The 24457-nt window shown below is 44.5% G+C and overlaps 1 protein-coding gene across 1 annotated transcript in view; it reads right to left on the minus strand.

Moving 5' to 3' along the window:
• MTHFD1L (methylenetetrahydrofolate dehydrogenase (NADP+ dependent) 1 like) overlaps positions 1-24457 on the minus strand; it is a 202743-nt gene that overhangs the window by 37885 nt on the left and 140401 nt on the right. The window contains exons 25-26 of the mRNA XM_057527877.1: positions 14885-14992; positions 12609-12761 (exon numbers count right to left, since the gene is read on the minus strand). Coding sequence (XP_057383860.1) covers positions 12609-12761; positions 14885-14992 — 261 coding nt within the window. The remainder of the gene's footprint in view (positions 1-12608; positions 12762-14884; positions 14993-24457) is intronic.

The raw sequence follows: 24457 nt of genomic DNA on the forward strand, positions 1-24457 counted from the left end.
GAAAGAGCAAAGATAGTGGAAACCCAGGTTACTGGTCCCCATGGGCTTATAATAATTGTGATAATGCCGCAAACACGCTGAAAATAGAGGATTCTAATGGGCTGGAAATATTTGTGCAAGTTCGACAAATTATGCATGGTGTCTCAGACAGAGAAGAGATTACTTCCTTTATTTTTAGGAGAATTCTCTTTATTTGTGTAATGTAGCTTGAAACAACTTTAAAAGCCTCTGATCTCCAGCAAATCACGGTCCATTCAGAAACCAAATTATTGAGGCTTAATGACTAAATGGACACAGAAATAGTACTTCACTACAGGCGACCACATAGAGTGCAGAAACAACTCATTTGTCCCCAGACACAGCCTGGAGCTGCCCGTTTTGACACTTCTGGCTTTCCTGTTTACCTAGTACAAGGTCCATCCTGGAACAGGCCTCACCAGCCTGGGCAAGGGAAACTGCTGGAAGTTTTGCTTTTCTGCCTCAAAGGCAATAAAGAATGACCCAGAGACCTTGTGTTGTGGCCATGCAGGAGGCGGCCCTGCCCATGCCCAGGGCCAACCATTCACACTTACTGCTGTGAAGAGCCCCCTGGAGCTGGTCAAGGCAGAGGCCTTGGAATGATCTTATTACATCCTTCCATTGGTTAAGGGCTCCCTCCCACTGCCTTCAGGGTCAAGTTCAACTCCTAACTACAGGGTCTAAGGCCCTCTGCAGTCACGTTCCTGCCCACTGCTCTGTCTGGAATGATTCCCCCCTAAACGCTGCCCTTTTTCAGGACACCCAGGGCACTTCCAGGCAGGTTCTCTGCATGGCTGTCCTTTCCCTCGGGAGAAGAGAGCACCCCTTCCTCGTGTCTCTCTACAACCCGGCACCTTCAACACTTTGCTTGGATCTATTAGTCTGTCAGTGCTAAGCGTCCAGGGCAGGGATTGGGTCTTTCCCGTCTCCGTTACCCAGTGCATAGTGCATATCAGACAGGCAACAATGTTTTGAATTGGAAGGGAACTTGGAGACTGTGTATCACCTGAATGTAAAAAAAGTCTCCACGTTTCTGCTCTGGCCTCTCTCCTGAGCTCCAAAAACGAATTTCTAACTGGCTGATGGATAACTCGACAGGGAAATGAAACAGGCACTGCAAACAACATGGCGCTCCCAGTCACCTCCACTGAGACGCCAGCTTGCTCTTCGTGCGCCCTTCCTTCCAGGTCGTCGGGAGTCACCCTGGACCCCCTCCTCATATTCCATCCATGCTCGGTTTCTGTGACTCCTAGTGGTCTCCCGGCCACACACCATCCTCTCCATTTCTACCATTACTGCCCCCATCCTGGGCCTACCACATGCACTCAAGGGCTCCTGACCTGTCTCTACGTCCTTCAGGTGACTGATGCCAGGTGGTCCTCCACCCACAAAATCTCAAACGTCCTGGTATGCCCCAGTATGTCACTCAAGGCCCCATCTCTAACCAACCTTCCCAGCCTACCCAAAGACCCACTGTGGTCTTGGTTTTCTTTGAGGTTTTACTGCATGGATCATTTACGCCTTCCTTGTGGCGAGCAAACTGCACAAACCATTTGCTTTAATTTCCTGGTGTTGATGCTCTATTATCCAAGCATTCTGCTGTCCCTGGAGGGTGGCCCCACCTTTTATGCTTTGTTATATGTCTCAGCGTGCAGCACACACAGCACCGGGAATACACACCGACTGACCTACTGAAAAGAAAATATCAAGATGTTCAAAATTTAAGTTATTCTTGTGCAAAGATCTCATAAGCCTTAATATTCATGGAGCGCTAGAACTCTCCTTGGCCACTTATCACTAACTCGGCTCACAGGGCTGGCACGAGGAGTAATGAATGAGTTAATCTATATAAAGCATTGGGAAGAGTGTCTGGCCTGTAGTAAGAACAGCTATTATTTATTATTATTATTATTACTGCTATTATTATTCCCACTGAAATGAGGGCTGAGATTCATTAACAAGCAGTTTCCACACAAACGGCCATATGCCAAGTGATACAGCTTGATGGGATATTCCACCTATAAGTCCATATCTAAACACGTTAAGAAAAATATATTTAGACCTGGTTTTATAGCCTTGCTGGTCAGTAACTGGTTTGAAAAGAAGGGCTCCAGCACTGACCCCGAAAGGCTGGAGTTACGAGCAGATAAGATAGGTGGGCATTTGAGCCTGTCCTCTTAGTTTCTTACAAGATGTGCTTTTCCAGACTGGGACTTGAGTGGAGATCCTGATACTGTGAGGTCACATCGGCAGAGGACACCTTAAGGATCCCCGTGCTCTCCGCGCAGTTGGCTGACTCCCTCACATTGGGTTGGCTCAGCCGTATGTTCTACACTGGACTCCCCAGTGTGGACAGATCAAGGGAACCAAAGGCAGGGTCTCTACCCTGGGGAGGCCTGGATTAACAGGAGACACTGGGCAAGGCGACTTGATAAAGGACAGGACACCCAAAGGAAATAAGTGCAGGAGACCTTAGCTGGGTAGAGCTGGCAGCACAAAAGCAGAGGTGTGCTTGAGGGAGAAATGCAGTGTTGGGAGGTGAGTAGGGGGTCACAATGCCAGTTCTGGGGGAAGGTTCTGGAGTGAGTAAATATGTCTTCAGAGAAGAAATGCGGATAAATTTGAGAACTGGATGCTGGATTTTGGAAGGTACAAAGAAGCACGGCGGTCACCCAGTGACTTTCACAGGCTTCACACTCCCCAGAGCTGATTCTTGGGGTTGGCTTAAGTCTCAAACAGGAGACTGACATACACTATGGATTCAGCTTGTATTCTTAGCCCTAGGTTTCCCCCTCAGCAGACTGGCCAAGGGCACATACGTAATGCAGGCACCCCTGGAAATCCTTACAGAAGGGTGGCAATGTGGCTATGAATTTTCATTCTGGGTCTTCCAGGGACTATATATATAAATACCTCCGTTTGATCACTTAACCCAACATAAATTATTTCTCTAATACCTACTTTATACTTGTTCCCTGATTTAATTAGATCTGGCTATAGTCACTGGTATAAAATGTTTTGAATTTTCAATGATACCCAGAAAACAGCAGGGGGGAACCAACTTTTCCAAAAGCAGTATACCACAAATGTTTTACAGGGACATATACTATTTTTATTTTAACGTTTAATCTGATGTCCATGGGAGGATACTTTGATGAACACATACGTAGTTAAGCCTGTGAACTGCTATGAGTTCCAGATAATATCAACTATATTCCTCCCTCAAATTACAATCCCAGTTTGAAAGTGCCATATTTTTCTTCTAAATCTAGCTTTTCTTCCTATTCATTCATTCCCACCAAATGCTCAAACTGACTCTGAGGGTGGCCCAGTTATTTAATTTGAAAGCTGGTATTTTGGTTTGTATTAATTTTATTTCCCTTTCTTAAACTGCTTAGCTGCTTCCAACTATATGCCTCTTAGTAAAGACTAGGATAACAAAGTAAACGAATGCAACAAAGAGGCGGAGAATAAAGAGAAGTGTCCTGAGTACCAGATACTTCTATGGATGTCTTTCTGACTTGTGTATATCTTGATTGGCAATTTTATGCTCTGAATCCAAACTACTAAATGTGGCAGGAAACAAGTAGGCTAGAGATGGAAGTGGAAGAGGAATGGGCCAATTTCATCAATCCCTAGAGAAAACAAAAGGTCAATATCCTGATGATAGGGGTGGACACTTAAGCATCACAAGTACCCTTTTCTAGGTTCACAGAAAATAAGAAAGACAGAGCCTACACATAGGGATTAATAGTGGTAGGTTAAAAATTAAACCCAATTAAAAAAAATTAACTCAATAATAGAAATATCTGGTAACGTTATTACTCAGCACGTTTCCCTGGCTGAGGCTGATTTCATTTGAAGTAATTTTATATTTATGCTAAAAATATATTAGCATTGGGCTTCCCTGGTGGCGCAGTGGTTGAGAATCCACCTGCCAGTGCAGGGAACATGGGTTCGAGCCCTGGTCTGGCAAGATCCCACATGCCACAGAGCAACTAAGCCCATGCGCCACAACTACTGAGCTTGCGCTCTAGAGCCCACAAGCCACAACTACTGAGCCCGTGTGCCACAACTATTGAAGCCTGCGTGCCTAGAGCCCGTGCTCCGTAACAAGAGAAGACACAGCGATGAGAAGCCCTTGCATTGCAACGGAGAGTAGCCCCCGCTCACCGCAACTAGAGAAAGCCCGCGCGCAGCAACGAAGACCCAACGAAGCAAAAAATAAAAATAAATAAAATGTGAAAACCCACATTATTTAAAAAAAAAAACATTAGCATCAAACTCAGGGAGGAAACGTCCTTGAAACAAATGGATTAGACCTAGATAACAGTATGTGGCAGAGGGGCAAACATTTTCCTGAGTCACAAAGCTTCCTGTGTCTCATCAGTCTGATAAACAGTTTCTGGAAATCGAGAATGCTGCTGGTCACTTTCCTTTCGCTGAAACATGCCATACTGAGAAGGCAGTGACGAGTTCTCTCCTGCTGGAGACAGCCACACGTGTGCCTCTCCTCTGGACACCGGGAAGGGGGCATGGTCACAAAGCAACTGGTCACTTGCTGCAACCACGTCGGGATAAGAGGAAGCGACGGGTGCCTGCTCCAGAGGAAGGTCACGTTTGGAAGAAAGCAGGAAATTCTGACGTAGAGATAAGAAGACTAGCGGGAGAGAGACCCAAGCTGGGTGGAGAAGAGGAACCCGACCAGGTCCCCACGAATGGGGTGAAAGGACACAGCGATACAAAGAAAGTGAGGCCAGATGGGGAGGGGAGGCTTGCGGCCATTTGTGCAGCGAGTCTGGATTATTTCAAACTCATCACAGAGATTTCAGGTGTCGGTTTAACTGGGGCCAGGGAACATGGGAGTTAGGAAGGCTACTTGCAGAGACTTTTAAAAAATAAGCTGAGAGTTTCTTTATTTGTCGGGGGGTGGGTGGTGTGTGTGTGGGGAAAGTAAGGCAAGAGGAGAGTGAGGGAAAGGAGAGAGGAGGAGTGGATTATTTTGCAGGAAATATGCCCAATACTGAGCTTCCGACAGACCTTCTGTGTGATCTCATAGGATGGGAAGCTCTTTACAACACGACTGCTTAGCCATCTCATTTAAAGGCAGCTTGGGGGGACTTCCCTGGTGGCGCAGTGGTGAAGACTCCACCTGTCAATGCAGGGGACATGGATTCGAGCCCTGGTCCGGGAAGATCCCACGTGCCGCGGAGCAACTAAGCCCGTGTGCCACAACTACTGAGCCCATGCTCTAGAGGCCGCGGGCCACACCTACTGAGCCCACGTGCCACAACTACTGAAGCCCGCACGCCGAGAGCCCGGGCTCCGCAACAAGAGAAGCCACTCAGTGAGAAGCCTGCGCACCGCAACCAAGAGTAGCCCCCTCTCTGCAACTAGAGAAAGCCCTCGCACAGCAACGAAGACCCAACGCAGCCAAAAATAAAATAAATAAATAAATTTATTAAAAAAAATAAAGGCAGCTTGAGGAGTGAGTGTGTGTACCTGGCCATGAATCTCTGGAAAATGTGAGGAGTAGTGCATTGGGTTGAAACCTACAAGGTCTGAATTAATTCGTGCCTAACCAGGTGGACCGAGTTCACGACTATGCATCCCTGAGTAGGGTCAGTGTGCCAGGAGGAAAACACCTCCCCACTGAGCTGCAGAATAACTTCATCACGACCTGAATCAGATGCAGTGGAAACAAAACATCCAGTACATACTTTTACAGGAGAGGGAGGAGAACGGAAAACAAAGTGAGCTTAACTGAAATGTGAGAAAGAAAACGGCGATGACTTGGCTGGGTGGGGCCCCAGCTTGCTCTTTCACTGGCCCCCGTTCCCCGCAGACCAGTAACTCTCCACCCAGCATTCGCTGTGGATGACATCACTGATTTCCCAAACACGCTCCAGCAGTTTCCTGCTTTCCAGGGTCAAGCCAAGCGAGGTTGTCAGTGGGGCACCTGGGTAGAGATGTGGCCAGGTCAGGTCACAGAGTGGAAATGAAGGCCACACCAGGGCCCGTTTGCTCGTTCAATGAGCTGCTTGTTTTACTGCTGATTTTTCAGTCCCCTTTCCTTGGACAGATTTCCGTGCTCTGATGGGGCCAGCCCAGACCAATCATGGCATGTACACATATTCAGTGCCCAGGATCACACGGTCTGCTCCAGAAAGAGCACAGGGACCAAAGTGAAGGGTGTAGGAAGGGAGAGGGGAACTGCCCAGTGAGAATCACTGCTCCAGATGGACTCGGAGCTCTGACGCACTGCATCTTACAGCCCCCAGCCTAGATGCTTCTCTCTCCCCATTGGTCTGTGAGGCCAAAGCACTAGGATTCTCTCTACAGTTTCAAGTAGCCACTGTGTCCCCCAGAAAGGCTCTAACTGGCACTGAACACCATGTAAATGCTGTAGGAAGTCTTAATCCCTTCAGGGTAAACTGCAGGATGGCTTAAGCCCAAGATTCCAGCTCATATTCTTGTCCTTAATAACCATTCGGTCCTAATTTTATGTCCTAAGTTTGTCAATAAGGAAGACTTTCATATTCAAGAGGACTTCGAAGTTCTTCTAAGGAGCCAATCTCATTGCCTCAATGTGATATCAAAGGAAAATAGTCAGATACACCAAAAACTACCTTCAAATGGACTTCTGCTAGGAATTCACACTTGGTTGGACACCTCTCCGAGCCAACTGTTCTGACAACGCGTCACTGTGTGAGGAAGCCCCGCAAGAAAACAAATTAACATGGAAAAAACGATCTTGCATTTCCTTAGCAGAATTTGGGGCCAGCAAACATCTGACAAGACTCGACAAACCATACTCAGGAGTGCACTTCTAGAGGAACATTCCAGCTCTTTTGTCCATTCTTTGGTGTCCCAATTTTCGGGTGTTAAAACACTACAAGACAGCCAGGAAGGGCAAGATGATTGTACCAGCCTAATTCCCCCTGCCATACGTGTACTCTGACTCCCTTGCAACTAACTGGCCCTGGCGAAACATTTCCCCAAGTACTTTCAGTTTACCATTTCTCTATTTATTGTATTTTCATGTTATGAAAGTGACATATACTTGATGCAGTAATTTGAAATAAGCAGAAAAGAAAAGAAGCTGTTCATAATATCACAGCCCCCTGTCAACATTTTGGTGTCTTTTTAGTCTTTTCTATATGGAATGTAATTTACTTCCCGATAATATAATTTCATAAACTTTGCTTACATATTAATGTTTTTATGTCACGAAATTTATGTCAAATGATTAAACAGCCCTGATAAATTATAAAAACCTAAAGACAATACCAAAGCAATGGGACCACCAGACAAAGACCACCTACTAAATTGGGGAAGGAGTGGGGAATGAGATTGTTTTGGAGAAGTTTTATAAGTTACGAGATTTATTGAGCACTCTAAACCATAAGCTTTGAAAGAATTTTTGGAAACTTAACAGGGTAATCTGTAGAATATAGGGTTGGAAAATCTTAAAAACCGCCTGCTCTTTTCTCCCCACATCAAAGATCTGGATTTGCTAAACTATTTCTTACAAGGAGATGTACTAAGTGGTGGTGTGTTGGTCAAGGATTTTATACTCTTTTGTAGCTTTCAATAATAAGATGGAAAGAATATACAAGAATAATATCATTAAAGAGAGGCAAGGATACACACAGAGCTTAGTAGGAATGAAGATATTTTAGGAAGGAAAAATGAGATAGAAAACACTGCCAGTGCACGTAAGGATGGGGCAAAGGTCTTAGGTGGCCCTAGCTGAGGAACCCATGTACGACTGGGTGCTTCCATAAAAAACAGCACCAGGAAGTGAAATGTACTGGTAAAGTGTCTACACCAACTGAAGGTCACAAATTGGTGATCAACTCCAATTAAAGCAGTAACTAAATAAAACACGATGAAATCATTCAGTGGTAGAAAACTCTGGCCTATAAGTAAGGATGGAAGGTAAAAGTAAATATTTAGAAAACTAAACCTGGAGGGGTAAACACCGAACTCTCCAGCACTTCACCGTGCGATCTCCCAAAGTCAGCAAAGCTGGAGATGTTTATTGTTTGAGGAGGGACATGCTTGTGTTGAGATCCTCCACTTTCAGACCTACGAGGTGGCCAAGAGGACGGGCCTCCCCTGAGGACACACCGGAAGGGATTTCTCCTTTGCTATAAAGCCCACTGTGTTCTGCATGTGTACGATTTTATTTGCCAGCATCTGCCATAAGGCCCCTCAGGAGAGGACTGGAGCTTGTTCACCTCCACGTGGTTTACAGCACCTCCCACCCAACAGGTATAAATGAATGCATGAATGAATGAACGAGCAAGGCAGAAAAACTGAGGGGCTTTCTGATTTTGAGGTCTCAGTTTGGGCTTTTTTTCCTGGAGGGGAGAGACGGATGTGTGCTTCAGAGGCACTCACATAAGCCTGTGTTGAGTCAGGGTGATTCATCAGGCTAGAATTTTCCCACCTGCAGGAGCCAGTCCCCCCGGTGTCCCCATCCCCCTTTGCCTCGGTCATCTCAGCAGGAAATTACTACACTGTGTCTCCCACACGGATGATGAATCTTAGAAGCATTCTCACAGACTGTGGCAGGGCCCCGGACGGGGTCAAGTAAAAGTAAATACCAGCCCTTATTAGGCGATCCTGGCCTCCTGCGGTGCGTTTGCCCCGGACACCAGCGGCTTCCTGCTCTGTCACAGAAAGCAGACCTCAGGTCACCGCCTCCACGTGATGCTTCCTGACCTCCAGGAACTTCTTCCTTCCTCGCTCCTCACACGATTGTTTTGGAGGATTTTACCGCGGGGCCCTGCCGCTTACGGCTCCACCCGGGGGTGGAGGCACGGGGACCTCCTCAGGGAGCCCAGGCAGCCGGAGGCCACCCCTCGAGGACTGCTCACACCTTCATCTTCTAACGACTAGTCAGGCGTCAAGGAGTTGCAGAGGGACGGAGGGATGGACTAGGGGTCATGCACACACACACGAGCTGTGGCTGACGGAATGCTGGCTTTCCACAACTGGTCTTTCAAGGCTGTGGATGTGAGGGTATCAGCTGAGGTGGGAGGAGACTCACAGCATCTATTTGCTTAGTGACCCCACAGATTTAAAATTATGATTGGTATTTAATGACTCTTAAATGCTCACATACTCAGAAGGTATCATTTACTGACTCACAATTTTTACACCAATCGATTGTCTTTGTTAATTCCCTTCTATCGACCTTTACTAGCTGCCTAAAGTGGAGAAAGCTGCTTTACTGGGGGCTCCCCACGGCATGGAGCACAGGGCCATGTGCACGTTCCCTGAATGAATGAATGAATGAATGAATGAATTTGTTGGGAGAACTGCTGTGGGATTTCAAATCTGTGCAGGACAAGACAGGGCAGATTAGGAACTCGGCTAATTCCCTCCTCAGTTGTGTCCACTGTTCCATGCTCTTTGGGACCCTCGTGGCCGCTTGTCCTTGGTCCCTCTGGGCGGGTACTAGCCGGCTGTGCTCTGCTAAGCAAAGGCCTTCATGGACTGAAGACCAGATCTTTGGCCCTGAGGGGCTGCCATCAGGGAGGCCATTCTAAGGAATATAAAGCAAGCTCTCCTCGTGTTTTTGTTAACTGAGGTAGGATTAAATTATACTCAATAAATTTTACCCTTTAAAAACGTGTAGGTCGGGCTTCCCTGGTGGCGCAGTGGTTGAGAATCTGCCTGCCAATGCAGGGGACACAGGTTCGAGCCCTGGTCTGGGAAGATCCCACATGTCGCGGAGCAACTGGGCCCGTGAGCCACAACTACTGAGCCTGCGCGTCTGGAGCCTGTGCTCCGCAACAAGAGAGGCCGCGATAGTGAGAGGCCCGCGCACCGCGATGAAGAGTGGCCCCCGCTTGCCACAACTAGAGAAAGCCCTCGCACAGAAACGAAGACCCAACACAGCCATAAATAAATAAATTAAAAACAAACAAACAAACAAACCAAAACGTGTAGGTCTATGAGTTTTGACACATGTATACAGTCGTGGATCCATCACCACAATTAAAATATAGAGCAGGGGTCCCCAACCCCCAGGCCATGGAAGGGTATCAGTCCGCGGCCTGTTAGGAATCGGGCCGCACAGCAGGAGGTGAGCGGCAGGCGGGCGAGCGAAGCTTCACCTGCCGCTCCCCATCGTTTCCCATCACTCCCCATCGCTCCCCGTCACTCGCATTACCGCCTGAGCCATCCCCCTCCCCCATCCGTGGAAAAACCATCTTCCATGAAACTGGTCCCTGGTGCCAAAAAGCTTGGGGACCGCTGATACAGAGTATTTCCATCACCCACAAAAGGTCGCTGGTGCCCCTCTGCAATCTGTGCCCTCCCTCCTCTGCCCCCTGGACCACTGATCTGAATTTTTTTTACCTTCAGTTGCACCTTTTCTAAAATTACCATTCAGAACCTGTTTTATTTGAACCCTTCTCTCTCTTCTAGTACCGCTGCTATGCCTCCCTCAATGGCAAACTCCACCGCCAGCTCCTGTGGTTACTCTCTGGTCTCCCCGTGCCACATACGATGGTTCTGCCCAGACCCTCGAGGGCTCCTGTTACCCCGTTGGCTCCGGAAACATGGCTGTTTTCCTAGTACCATCCTTTACCGCTTATTTCTCTCATGCATATCCTTGCTTCTCCCCTGTGTCCACCCTCATGTATATTTTTAAAGCTCTCAGGGCCTTCTTCCTGCCTGTTCCTTTCTTCTGAGTATTGTGTCTGTATTTCTCATGGATTCGCAGACCATTTTATAGATCCTATGAGCCCTTTCAGCTCTCTACGTCCTGGCCAGACGCATTTCTGGCCCTGCCCATCTGTCTTCTTGACTGTGTTCCTTCCACGACGGACAGCATCACCGTCTACACTCAGGCTAGAAGTGTCCCTTCCCCCGAGCCCCACGTGCAGGTGGCTACCTTCAAAATATACCTCGAATTCGTCTCTACTCTCCATATTTACTTCTACGGCTGCCAAGCCAACCCTGATTACCTCTGGCCTCAGCCGATGTCTCCCTGGGTCTGGTTCTCTTTCCTCTAAACATTCTCCACATTGCTACCAGAGCTATTTTTCTAAAATATAAATCAGACATTTTTCTTTTCCAGTGGTGAGGACTCTGTGCTTTCACTTCTGAGGGCGCAGGTTCGATCCCTGGTGGGGGAACTAGGATCCCGCAAGCCACGTGGCGTGGCCAAAAAAAAAAGAAAAAAGAGAAAGAATAAAAACCAGGCACAAAACCCACCTTACTGTAACTCCCCAGTGTGCATGGGATAAAATCCAAGGTCTTTAAGATGGCAGCTGAGATCCTTAACAGTTTGGCCTGGTGTTGCTACCCTAATCCCATTTCTCAGCCTCTCAACCCCTGTCCAACTCCAGCCACACTGGACCACGCTGGGAAGGGTACCATGTACTTCTGTGCCTTTGAGTCAAGATTCACTGTTTCCCCAGTTTAGAGGTTGATTCTCTTTTTCTTCCACACACCCCCCACCCCCAACCTGGTGAGAAATACCTACTGCCTCCCCTGTGCCCTGAGAGCATTTCAAATGCCAATACCAACACCACACTTACTAGATGCCTCTGTGCTGTTCAACCCAGTGCTCGTCTCAGTATCTCTGTGCGTCACAGGCATTAAGAATTCAAAAAACGCTTATTGAAAACACTTTGCCCGGTATCAGACGAAACGTGTAAACATGAAGGCAAGCAACTCTGTACTCATTATGCACTTTCTACCCATCCACTGCTTAAACAACAGAGCCACATGGCTTATTTTAAAAACTGTTATGTTTCCTGTTTGGACTTGGATCAGCTTGTAACAACAATGACAGCAACAGAGATGATCAAGATTTTTTGTGCTGAATCTAATCCAGGAGCGTCCCATGATGAGAAGACAGACCAAGGGAAACCACCACAGCTCTGTGTGGCTGTAATGAAGCATTTTACGTATTAAGCCTATCATCGTGGATTTTAAGCGCTTTGATAAGCTTTCACTTCCGTGCTATCTCCCCTCCGTCCAAGGAGAAGCTTTGAAATCACAATAACCATCCCATAGCAACAATGTCCCTTCACAACAAGGTCAAAAACGAGAACTCATGTGATTTGCTCATTTTCTAAGGCAGAGTTCCCTCCCCCCTTAATGTGCTGACAAAGAGGTGAAGGGTGAAAGACTGATCTCCCCAGCCCTGGGGTGGGGGGCTGGTCCTGTCTCTTGGACATGGTGGTGGCCTCCATTTATCCCACCGCAGTGAAGTCTTATCATTCTGAGTGCAGTGATGTGAAGATCCAGAAGGCCTACACTAAGCCATCCCACCATTTCAACAGCAGACTGGCTCCTCCCAAATTATTCTCTTCCATGTTCTATGAGGGGGGAATTGATTTTATGACTCTAGGGATCCTGACCATGTGATCTACAGAAAAGAAAAATCCAAACCCTGATGGCAGGTGCATTTTTCATGGTGGAAGAGGGTTATTTAGGAAAAGAGCAAATACTATTAATTACTTCCCAATACCCGATCTGTAAGGCGTTCCCAGAGCATAAGGATTTTAGGCATCATGACAACACAGACTGGGGAAGGTTTCTGGAGAATGTTACACACTCACCGTTCCAACCAATGGGTAAATGAACCCAGCGCCTATGCTGGCCCGTACGTCACTAATGGGTAGAATGAAATCCTTCGGTACGCCTTTCTTGTCAGGTTGGTGAGACAGGGAAAGGTGGGTCTTAGCCATGCAGATGGGCAAATTTCCAAAACCCTGTAAGAAAGGAAAGGAAAGGTGTTCCTTGAGCATAAACGTTCATCTCCTGTACTTGTGTGACCCGCACGCCACAGAATCCCCACGACTCAGATCCACACACACAACAGTGCTTGTTACTGCTTGTTCACTGAACAAGAAGATGGGACAAAAACTCATCTTCATGAGATCATCACCTGGCAAGTTGAGGGTGTCTATTACTTATTTTGGATAATTCTTGCTACAGAAAGGCAGCATTATGTGTGTCTCTGAAGAAAAGGTGGTTATTTGCAGGCAAAGAGGCGGCAGCAGCAGCAGCTGTAGAAACCGCTTTCTAAGGATATTAATATCCGGCACTCAGAAAGGTAATCTGGAGAAAGCCTTTGTAACAAGGCTTTTAGTCCCGTTGTTCGCTCATTCTTAGAGGCTGTCAGGAAGCAAAGAGCCTCTTTGTGTTGTTTTATGAATCATGGCTATTTGATCTGCGATTACATTATATGAACTAAGATGAGGTCACTATTTAAGCCTCTTATTTTTAAGGACCAAAGGCAATGCCTGACCCAGAGTTCCAAAGGTGAAAGGGGAGGAAGTCACATGTGGGGTCTCACAAAAAGGACAGTGTCCTCGCTGCCTGGTCCCGATTAAGGGCACACAGTGCCTCCTTAGACACTTGGCTAATTAACTGCAACCACATACTTGATGCGTAACTTTTAAGGAACATTCCCTCGGTGAACAGACAGGGATAAAAGGAATGCAATCTTCAGAGGTAACCCACACAGAATTTCTTATGATTCAACGTAGAACTATTTGGAAGATTTCAGAGTACTATCAACTGGGGTTGGGGGTGGGGTGTTCCCTTTACTCTTAGATACGGATCAGAAATCTGCTGGTGGCGATCACAATTGCTCTACAGAAACGGTGCCCAGAATTTTGGGTTTCAGAGATCAATCAAATATTGAAATAATTTTTATGAACTGATATGGGTTTGCCAATTTAAAAGTTTGCCAGTAAGAATATATTTTTTAAAAACCCAATATGCTATATACCATCACCATATTACTTCATAAAAGAAAGAAGATTTTAAGCCTGAGAAAACATCAGGAAGGACCTAATATTAGAATCAATGATAGTCCTTAAATAGCATTATTAAAAACTTATTAAAAAAAAAACCACCTCATGACAATGACCTTATTTTACTCATTTCATTGCAGATGAGTGAAAATTTCACTGCAAAACAATGCCAGTGTGGACAGCAATGTTTGAGAATCATTTATTAAAAAGCACAAGCCAAGAGCATTCTAAGCTCTTGGAAAATCCTAAGAAGAAATGAATTGCTGACTATCTTACCAAACCTGGGAGAATACTCTGGCTAGTGCTGGTAGCATAGGACAAAATATTAAATGTGCTTGAAAAATAGAATTTAGGAGTTGGGGGATTAAAAAAAAATAGATCAGAGATACTCATCACGAACCTCTTTTGCCAGCAAGCTCTTGAAGAGCTCTGACTTCTATCTGATCACAGCAAACTGGAGGGGGTGTTGGAGGCACATGGCCCCTTTGGTTAAGGTGGCCGAACACGCTGCAGTGCAGCCTATTTGACATAACCATTACAGGACTAGACTCTCGCTGCTGAATCTTGGCCATGTGCACGGCAGAAGGTGATGGAGCCTTCAGCCATTGTGGACCATCTCAGCACCAAGCCAGTGAAGCACTTGTATAAGAAGGAATACCAAGCACCGCCAACTTTATGTGCTGCCATCCTCTTTGACTAACCTAACACCATGCTACCACTTTTAAGACAGTACGAGGAAGCACTACAGATTATTTAACTCTTGACTCCACTGCTGCACATCCAAGAACAGTTTCAATGTTTCTGGCTGACTAGCAGGGGCTAAAGATCACACACGCAGATAAACATGGACACCACCTATATTAGACAAATTTATAACCATAAAAGTCAATGATGTATGTACTCTCACCATAATTACAGTTAACGTCCTACCCAAGGACATTAATTCAATTTTTGTAGACCACAGAGTAGATTAAGCCAAGTTCAGCTGGTGGGACATACACCAGCTCTCAAGTCAAGGCGAATAATTTCAAAAGCCTAAGCTGGATTTTCCCCCCTAGATGCACAACTTTTACCTGCTCCGTGTAACGATCTATTTTGGATTGTGCCTCCGGAGAGAGTTCAATATCTTCGGCTCCATAGACAGCCTGGGCGATGGTTCTTATCTTTTCCACAATTGGAAGCTGGAAAAACACAAATGACCACAAAATCGTTAACTTCAATCTGGTTAAAGAATTAAGGGAGAGCTTAGTGAGATTTTCTGTAATTGCTTAAAATTCACTACCAGAGGGCTTCCCTGGTGGCGCAGTGATTGAGAATCCGCCTGCCGATGCGGGGGACACGGGTTCGAGCCCTGGTCTGGGAGGATCCCACATGCCGCGGAGCAACTAGGCCCGTGCGCCACAACTACTGAAGTCTGCACGCGTAGAGCCCGTGCTCCGCAACAAGAGAAGCCACCGCAATGAGAAGCCCGCACACCGCAACAAAGAGTAACCCCCGCTCGCCGCAACTAGAGAAAAGCCCGCGCACAGCAACGAAGACCCAACGCAGCCAAAAATAAATAAATAAAAAAAATTTATTAAAAAAAAAAAAAAAATTCACTACCAGATTCCCTCCTCATCAACTGTAGTATTTGAAGCACTTTTCTCTTCTATCATCCTTAATGTACTGAAATTTTCAGATCAGAGATCAACTAGCAAGTAAGAAGCCTTAGATGTTCAGCCAGTTCAGAGGCTGCTTATCTAGTTAAATCATTCTTATCCACTGCATCCTTTTAAAAAATGTAGTTTATACTATGCTTTTTAGTGATCTTTTAAGTCAGAACAAAAGTCTCCTAACTAAATAGTGCTGGTGTTTAAGTGGGTCTCAACTTGGGTTATATGACAGAAATGTAGCAGTTCTAAAGAACAAATTTTTTTTTTTTTTTTGGTGAGCAGGAATGGGTTGAGATTTTAATATAAATCCTAATGTGATCAAACACTTTATTGGAAAAACAGAGGTTGAACCTAGTGTCACTTTAGCAAATTATGAGACAACAAGGAGAATGGGAAAAATCTGAGAAGACTAGATATGGGCAAATAAGTGTGTGGGGAGGAGATGGAAAAACCTTCCACAATGTTGGATGCAACACTTGGATATAGGTTGCTAGTAAAATACTAAAAGTGGCCTTCAGAAACAAGGATGGTTCATTAGGAAAGGAATGTGTCATGGATAAAGTGATTCTTAATTCAAGCAAAGCATTTGACAAAATTGTTCCTAATTTCACTGTGGGTAGAAAACACGTAGGCATAATGAAGACGGTGGATTTACTGTTCAGTGAAGGGCTGCTGGACCAAGTGCTGATGGAACGGACGTCAACCAAGGGGCAGAAGCCTCTCGTTGTCAACCTCAAGGACTTTGCTGGGCAGTGGCAAATGGTACATTTGCATGAATTACTGCTGATATATACAGGAGGAGAGTTACCTAACAGGAGAAAATAAAAGCTAGCTCTGCTCTGCCAATCTGATAGTACCCCAAATTGCTTTAAAATGTGTTTTTTATTACTACAGTTTTTGTTACTGTAGAGTCGCTCTGTGGTCTGGAACTGAAATATTGGATGTTTCAACAAATAAAGAAATGAAGGTGCAAGTCATTATGATCTTTCGCTGAAGGACATAAAAGAGGATCTGAATCAATGGAGAGAAATACTTTGTTCGTGGATGAGGAGACGCAATACTGAATAGAGGTCGGTCTCTCAAACTTAATCTATTAGTTCAATCCAATTCCAATAAAAATCCCAAGAGCACTTAGGTTACTTGGCCAACCGATTTTAAAATTCATAATGAAGAGTAATGGCATAAATAGGTAAGATAACTTCAAAACTAAATAAAACCAAAAGAACAAAGATAAGGGACCTGCCATACCAGGTTATCAATCATACTACAAAACTATGCTGATTAATTCCATGTGGTATCGGCACAGGACGAGATGATTAATCAAGGGAAGATAACAAAGAACATAGAAGGACACCTCAGCAGGTGTGGGATAGTATACAGTAGAAATGGCACAAAACAGGGAAAGGACTGACTATTCAACTGACTTTTGGCTGGAGAAATAAAATTAAATTCCTGCCTCACACCAGGCCCCTAAATAAGTCCAATACGGAACAAAGGCAAAATCTTCAAAATCAAAACTCTACATATTGGGGAAAAAAATCGGGAAACTCTCTTTATTATCCTGAGGTACGGAAGGATTTCTTAAACAAGGTAACAACAAACTCCGCCTTAAAGGAAATGATTTATAGACCTGACATCAAAATTTAAAGTTTCCTGGGCTTCCCTGGTGGCGCAGTGGTTGAGAATCTGCCTGCCAATGCGGGGCACACGGGTTCGAGCCCTGGTCTGGGAAGATCCCACATGCCGCGGAGCAACTAAGCCCGTGAGCCACAACTACTGAGCCTGCGCGTCTGGAGCCTGTGCTCCGTGGCAGGAGAGGCCGCGACAGTGAGAGGCCCGCGCACCGCGATGAAGAGTGGCCCCCGCTTGCCACAACTGGAGAGAGCCCTCGCACAGAAACGAAGACCCAACACAGCCAAAAATAAATAAATAAATAAATTTATTTAAAAAAAAAAAAATTTAAAGTTTCTTGTATTAAAAAAAAAAAAGACATCAGAAATAAGGATAAAGCATAAGGAAGTCTGGGAGAAGATGCTTGCAAATATTTAAAAGATTAGTTACTAGAATGCATAAAACTCCCACAAATTCAGAAAAAGACAAACAAATATTTAATACCAGGCAAAAGAGTGACTAATATGAAAAAATGCCCAATCTCATTGGTGATCAAGGAAAGGCAAATTAAAATGATGAAAAACCAATTCACAACCGTGAGATCAGCAAAACTGAAAGTATGAGACTATCAAGCGTGGGTGAGGATGTGGGGAAGACGACCCTTCCAAGTGCTCTCGGTTGAGATGTTAAAGGTCTCGCCTACCATGAAAGCTTCCTAACTGGTTTCTTCACTTCTAACACACCCTCATCTCTACTGCAAGTCTAACCTTCTTAAAATGTACCTAAGTAAGAAAAACTCAAGATCACCTCTGCTAAAACTCCCTGGGCGCTCTAAGATCTATCTCAAAGGCCAGCATCTCCAGGAAGCCTGTACTGACCTTCCTTAAGCACACGTGGGCGTTCTCTGCTTTGCCATCCGATAGCCCTGTAATGCTCTGACCTGGGTGTTGCATGGCACCAGAGGTTCAGCAGGGCCTGGCAATGAGTGGCTGCTAGCAAAGCCCACGCCCTTTTGGGATGCACTGATGGACCTCGGATGGTAACAGTGCCAGGATCAAACTCTGATGCTGACATCTACCGGGTGGCAAGGGGCCTTTTGTAAAGCATGTCATAAGAGAAATCAGAGAAGAATCTCCACTTCAGGACTTCCCTGGTGGCGCAGTGGTTAAGAATCCGCCTGCCAATGCAGGGGACACCGGTTCAATCCCTGGTCCGGGAAGATCCCACATGTCGCGGAGCAAGTAAGCCTGTGCACTACAACTACTGAGCCTGTGCTCCAGAGCCCGCGAGCCGAAACTACTGAGCCCGCAACTACTGAAGCTCACACCTAGAGCCCATGCTCCGCAACAAGAGAAGCCACCTCAACGAGAAGCCTGTGCACCGCAACGAAGAGTAGCTCCCGCTCGCCGCAACTAGAGAAAGCCCGCGCGCAGCAACGAAGACCCAATGCAACCAAAAATAAATAAATAAAGTTGATTCTTTAAAAAAAAAAAAAAGAAGAATCTCCACCTCTAGAAGGGACAATTCTAGAAAGAAATGATCGTTATTTTCCAGGAAGGCAGAAGGTGAAGCAAGGACAGAAATCAGAAGGAAATGTTTAAGGAAAAGCTATAATAACCAGAGCTGTTTTACTCTGGCAGAGTTCAGGGTAAGCCGAGTATGGCTCCAGGGTTGTTGCAGGAGAATGACCGCATGAGTGCAAAGTTGAGTCTGGGCTAGAGAAAACCTCGAGTGTAACTTCTAATGTAAAAGATTCCATGTTCATTAGCTGAAGAATTGAGAATAGCCTATAAACTCTTTGAGGTCAAGGACCACCTCTTGTTCACGTAGAGGTGGGATACAGTACAGCCCCTGGACTACAGAGTAGGCTCTCAATATACAGTTGAATAAATGAATAAATATTTTCTGACCTTCCTGTTGACAAAGCAAGGATTCCATGTGATGTGACAGTTACGCTTTTTCAGGGGAAGGCAGCTCACAGAATATGGTGTCACCCAAGCAGTGTGATAGGTCCCATGCAACCTGGCTCACCTTGGCTCCTCCAGCCCTCCAGAGCAGCTCAGGTGGGGGGGTTTGTGGGCTGCTGTGGGACAGGAGGGCAAAGGAAGAACACAGCCCCTTAGATCTGGCTGAATCACGCAACCTCATTCCTAGCGGGAGATGTGAATATGCTGCTGTACTCATTTTACTGCAAGCACTGAAGCCACGCAGTGTGTTACAAATATCACGCTGCACAAACCTTAAGCAATATTATTATGATGGCGTGAGGGCAATAGAGCTAACTAAAGATTTATGTTTTCCCTGGAAGTGAAACAAAACGACAACAAAACAGATTAGTACTACTCATGACACATTTAATGAACAGAATGCACTATTTACTGAACTCTAGATTGATCTGAAAAGGAAGAGTGAGCGTGACTTTTCTATATGATAATTGAAAAAAACTCACACGTGAACAAGGTAATAGTAAATGGATGACAATGAAGGAATTAGTGTGAGTGGGTATTTAACTGACCTACTTTTAGTTTTTAAACACGAAATTTTTTTTCAAGGAATACATATATTTAAGTTTAAATTGTGGTAAAATACACATAACAGAAAATTTACCGTCTTAATCATTTTGAAGTGTACAGTTCTGTACTGTTAAGCACATTCCTGTTGTTGTGATGTCAATCTCCAGAACCCTTTTCATTTTGCAGAACTAAAACTGTACCCACGAAACACTAACTCCCCATTCTGTCCTCCCCTCAGCCCCTTGCTACCACCTTTCTACTTTCTGTCTCTATGATTCTGCCTACTCAGGGTACCCTGTATAAGTGGAATCATACAATATGTATCTTTTTGCATCTGGCTTATTTTACTTAGCATGAACCTCAAGGTTCAACCATGATGTAGCGTGTTACAAATTTCTTTCCTTTTAAAGGCTGAATAATATTTCACTGTATGGACATACCACATTTAAAAAAATCCACTCATCCACTGATGGACACAGGTTGTTTCCACCTTTTTGCTACTGTGAATAATGCTGCTATGCTAAAAGTGGGGGGGGTTGACGGACAAATATTTCTCTTCCAGACTTCAATTCTTTGGGGCATAAGGAAATACACATTTTTATCAACAACTAAACTGCCTTCCTGTCTAATGTTTTCTTTTTTTAAATAAATTTATTTATTTTATTTATATTTATTTTTGGCTGCCTTGGGTCTTTGTTGCTGCACGTGGGCTTTCTCTAGTTGAGGCGAGCAGGGGCTACTCTTTGTTGCGGCATGTGGGCTTCTCACTGCCGTGGCTTGTCTTGTTGCGGAGCACGGGCTCTAGGCACGCAGGCTTCAGTAGTTGTGGATCACGGGCTCAGGAGTTGTAGCTCGTGGGCTCTAGAGCACAGGCTCAGTAGTTGTGGCGCACGGGCTTAGTTGCTCCGCGGCATGTGGGATCTTCCCGGACCAGGGCTCGAACCCGTGGCCCCTGCATTGGCAGCAGGTTCTTAACCACTGCGCCACCAGGGAAGCCCCCTGTCTAATGTTTATTTGAAAGTGTTGCGGAAATTTCAAGCAGGTGCCAGGCTGACTTTGTGAACTGTGTAGTTGTGGTCTTATTTCCTATAGGAAAACTGCAACTACACACGACAGGATGACTCAAACAGAAGGCAGAGCAGGGAAGCAGGAAGGGGCTGCTGGTGTGAATGAGTCCCGGTCAGGCGACTTGTTTCCCCTCCTTACCCGCAGGTGCCAGAGCCTGGGGCATCCCAGCAGTCACCACGACCAGCTCCCGGTATCCTACACTTCCCATGCCCCAACCTCACCCTCGCCAGCCCCAGAGAAGACGACACTCCCTCGCCGGCCTCGACATGCACAAAGCTGTCCACCAGGAGCCTACGAGAGGGACCATCACCACCTGGTGTGTGCCTCACAGCCCCACGCTGGATAAATAATGTGCTTCAGCTCATGGAGCTAGAAATCCCAAGACCAAAATTCTCTTGGGACTCTTGCTACAATTATTCTTTTTCACCTGTGTGTACAAGTGAACAAATAAAAAGAACATCTCAGTTAACACAACTTTTGGGTTTAATATAAAAACTAAAACCTGCCCTGATAAGGCAGCTTCACTGTATACCATCTATTTATATTGTGACAGCCGGAAAGGAACTTCCTGCTGTTTCTCTGCTCGATTTTGGGGAGCAGTGTCATCTTTAAAGAAAAAGAAAAAAGCCAAGTTCATGTCCAGTGATCTTGATCTGAACTTGACATTCACTTGTACTGCTCATTTTAAGTGGTAGTTTTTATAAAACAAATAAAATGGTAAAATAAATTATGAATGGGTATGCATTAATCAACCCTGGCTTTGCTCCAACTTCCTAAATATTTACAAATTTATCTATTTGCCACCTCTTTCCTCCTTACATCCCTGATGTCTAAGATGGTAACTTCCAATCAGTAGGCCCTCCACAAACATCTGCTGAATGAACAACCATCTGTGGCAAGTACTTTCAAGATGTCATGGTGTACAAAGAGTTTCGGAGATTTTGTGTACAAAGAATGTCTGATGGGGTGGGGACAATGACACGGTGAAGTGTGACAGAACGGAGTGTGTGATAAAGCCTCTGCCTCTATGTTACTACTCAAGTTGGAAGATCACAGATTGCAGGGGACGGCATGGAAGTCAGCATAAGCTGGTAAGACCTAAAAAGGAACTTGAATGGTGCTTGAAGGATGTGAAAGATTTTAATAAGCAATAAAAGGAAAGATTATTTCACACAAGGAGAACGGCACACATCAAGGTGTGAATGGCAGCAAAGACAAGGCTTTTTCTGGAAAGAGGGACTACTCTATTTGTATTATGCTCAACATACTCATATAAGGGACTTCACAAAGCCTGGCGTCTATACTAGGATCTTTGATCATTTTGGAACTAACACTATGTTAAATCTCCATCTTCACCAAGAATATAATTCTGAACATATTCTTCATTAATTTCCTCCCAAACCTCTTAAATGTATAAAAATAACTGAAATACTTTAGAAGAGAGCTTTCCGATGGAAGCTTCCTGTGATGATGGGAATGTTCTACAACCATGCTTTCCAGGCTAGTAGCCGCCAGCCTCATGTGGCTAGTAAGCAGCTGAAATGGGACTAGTGCAACTGAGGAAATGAGCTGTTAATTTTAGTTAATTTAAATGTCAATAGCTTTCTATGACCAGTGGCTACTGAACTGGGCAGCAGTTCTTTCTAGCTCTAGAAAAGAACCCTGACTGGGGGGTCATATTGTCTATGGTCTTTTGCTTAGAGTATGCCCACCCAGAACCCCGGCTGAGTGACACCAGGAAGGTAGGCTGGAGGATGTAGGGGTCTTCACTCTTTACCACATTCCTTGTGTAGGTGTGGTGATCCAGGCTCATAGAAGCTAAGTTACTCAAAGTTAGATGGCATATCCTTCTTGAAAAGACCACTGGACTCATTACACATGCACCCAATGTTCATTGCCGCACTACTGACAATAGGCAAGACATGGAAGCAACCTAAGTGTCCATCAACAGTTGAATGGATAAAGAAGATGTGGTACATATATACAATGGAATACCACACTCAGCCATGAAAAAGAATGCAATAATGCCATTTGCAGCAACAAGGATGGAACTGGAGATTATCATACTAAGTGAACTAATTCAGACAGAAAAAGACAAATATCATATCATTTATATGTGGAATCTAAAAATATAATATAAATGAACTCATTAACAAAACAGAAATAGAGTCACAGACAAAGAAGACAAATTTACGGTTACCAAAAGGGAAAGGCGGGGAGGGATAAATCAGGAGTTTGGGATTAACATATACACACTATTATATATAAAATAGATAAACAACAAGGTACTACTGTATAGCACAGGGAACTATATCCAATATCTTGTAATAACCTATAATGGAAGAGTCTGAAAAGAATATATATATTCTTTTCTAAAAAGAGTGTGTGTGTGTGTGTGTGTGTGTGTGTGTGTGTGTGTATATATATATATATATATATATATATATATATATATATAACTGAATCACTTTGCTGTACACCAGAAACTAACCCAACATTGTAAATCAACTATACTTCAATTTAAAAAAATGAAGCTGACAGAATTGAGGAAAATAAAGAAGTATGAAGGCTTTATAATATAGTGGCATCTCATCTTACTTTGATGTCAGGTTCTAAAGTCAGCAGCCCTGAAGGTCTCTTAGAAGACCCATGAAAACATGACACAATACTCTATTATCAATATTCCACTATCTCTGAAGCACATAACTGGTGAAGTGTTGAAACACACTGCTGTTTCCTCAGCCATTACACTGAATGAAAACTACATTGTTCTTCTGTTTTACCAAAGCCTAGATTGGAATTCACATAAGTTAAGTGTTCCTATGCTGTGATGTTGGCTTGAAGTACTTCAATGCTCATGAAATATTTAAAAAGAGGAATCAATTAGTAAATTTGTAAGTCGAATAAAAATCTCTGGACATACAGTAATTACTTCAATTTGTATTTTGTATTTAAAATGAAGCATGAATTTTCAGTGATCTACAAGTGCAGTTTGGTAAATGGCCTTTCCTGTACCTCAAATAAAAGTATGTAATGTGAAACCAGCTTCCAACAGGAGCAAGGGCTTCATTACAACATCCCCCTGGTGTCATGGGAGCAGCTCTGTGTTGTGAGTGAGAACAACAGACCCTTGTGTCTTTGACACAAAGCATGTCGCTGGCTGGAAACCAGCACATCTGAGCTACCCAAGGTGTATGTGCTGAGTGCCATGAGCCAGCTCCCTGAGTGGCTCGTCCCGCTGGCGTGTTGGTCCTGAGCAACAGGTCAACCCAGAAGAATCCCAGAAGAATCTCGCTCTCCTAAGACAACCAGGACACATGTCGGAGATAGCTGGGGTCTGGGAAAGGAAAAAACGCTCATCGCCAGAAAGTCTGCATTTGTCCATGTGAAATGATGATGATAAGGAATTCACATTCAAATCACAAGGGTGACCTTGTATACTCGTTTTTGTTTGTTTTTTGCCTTCAGTTTGATTTATTTCAGGTCACAGGAATTTTCTTTGTCCAATTTCCTGTAGTTGGACATCTTGAGGACTATATTTCATAGGACCAAATATGCAAAGGGATCAACATAGTGTCTAACAGAGCAATCTCGAGTGATATACAGAGCCTTGGGTTTAAAATTTGCTCATTGAATATGAATTCATTTGAATTTTATTTCATCTAGTGGGAAAATTTTAGATTTTTACTCCTAGTTGAGGATTTTTTCCTCACTATTGTTCCCTTTTTTGATTTCTTAATTTAATTTTATTTAAACAATTTTTAAAAATTTTATTTTTAAAAATAAAATGTTTATATTATTT

Source organism: Balaenoptera acutorostrata, chromosome 14 (genome assembly GCF_949987535.1).
Source record: "Balaenoptera acutorostrata chromosome 14, mBalAcu1.1, whole genome shotgun sequence".
NCBI lineage: Eukaryota > Metazoa > Chordata > Mammalia > Artiodactyla > Balaenopteridae > Balaenoptera > Balaenoptera acutorostrata.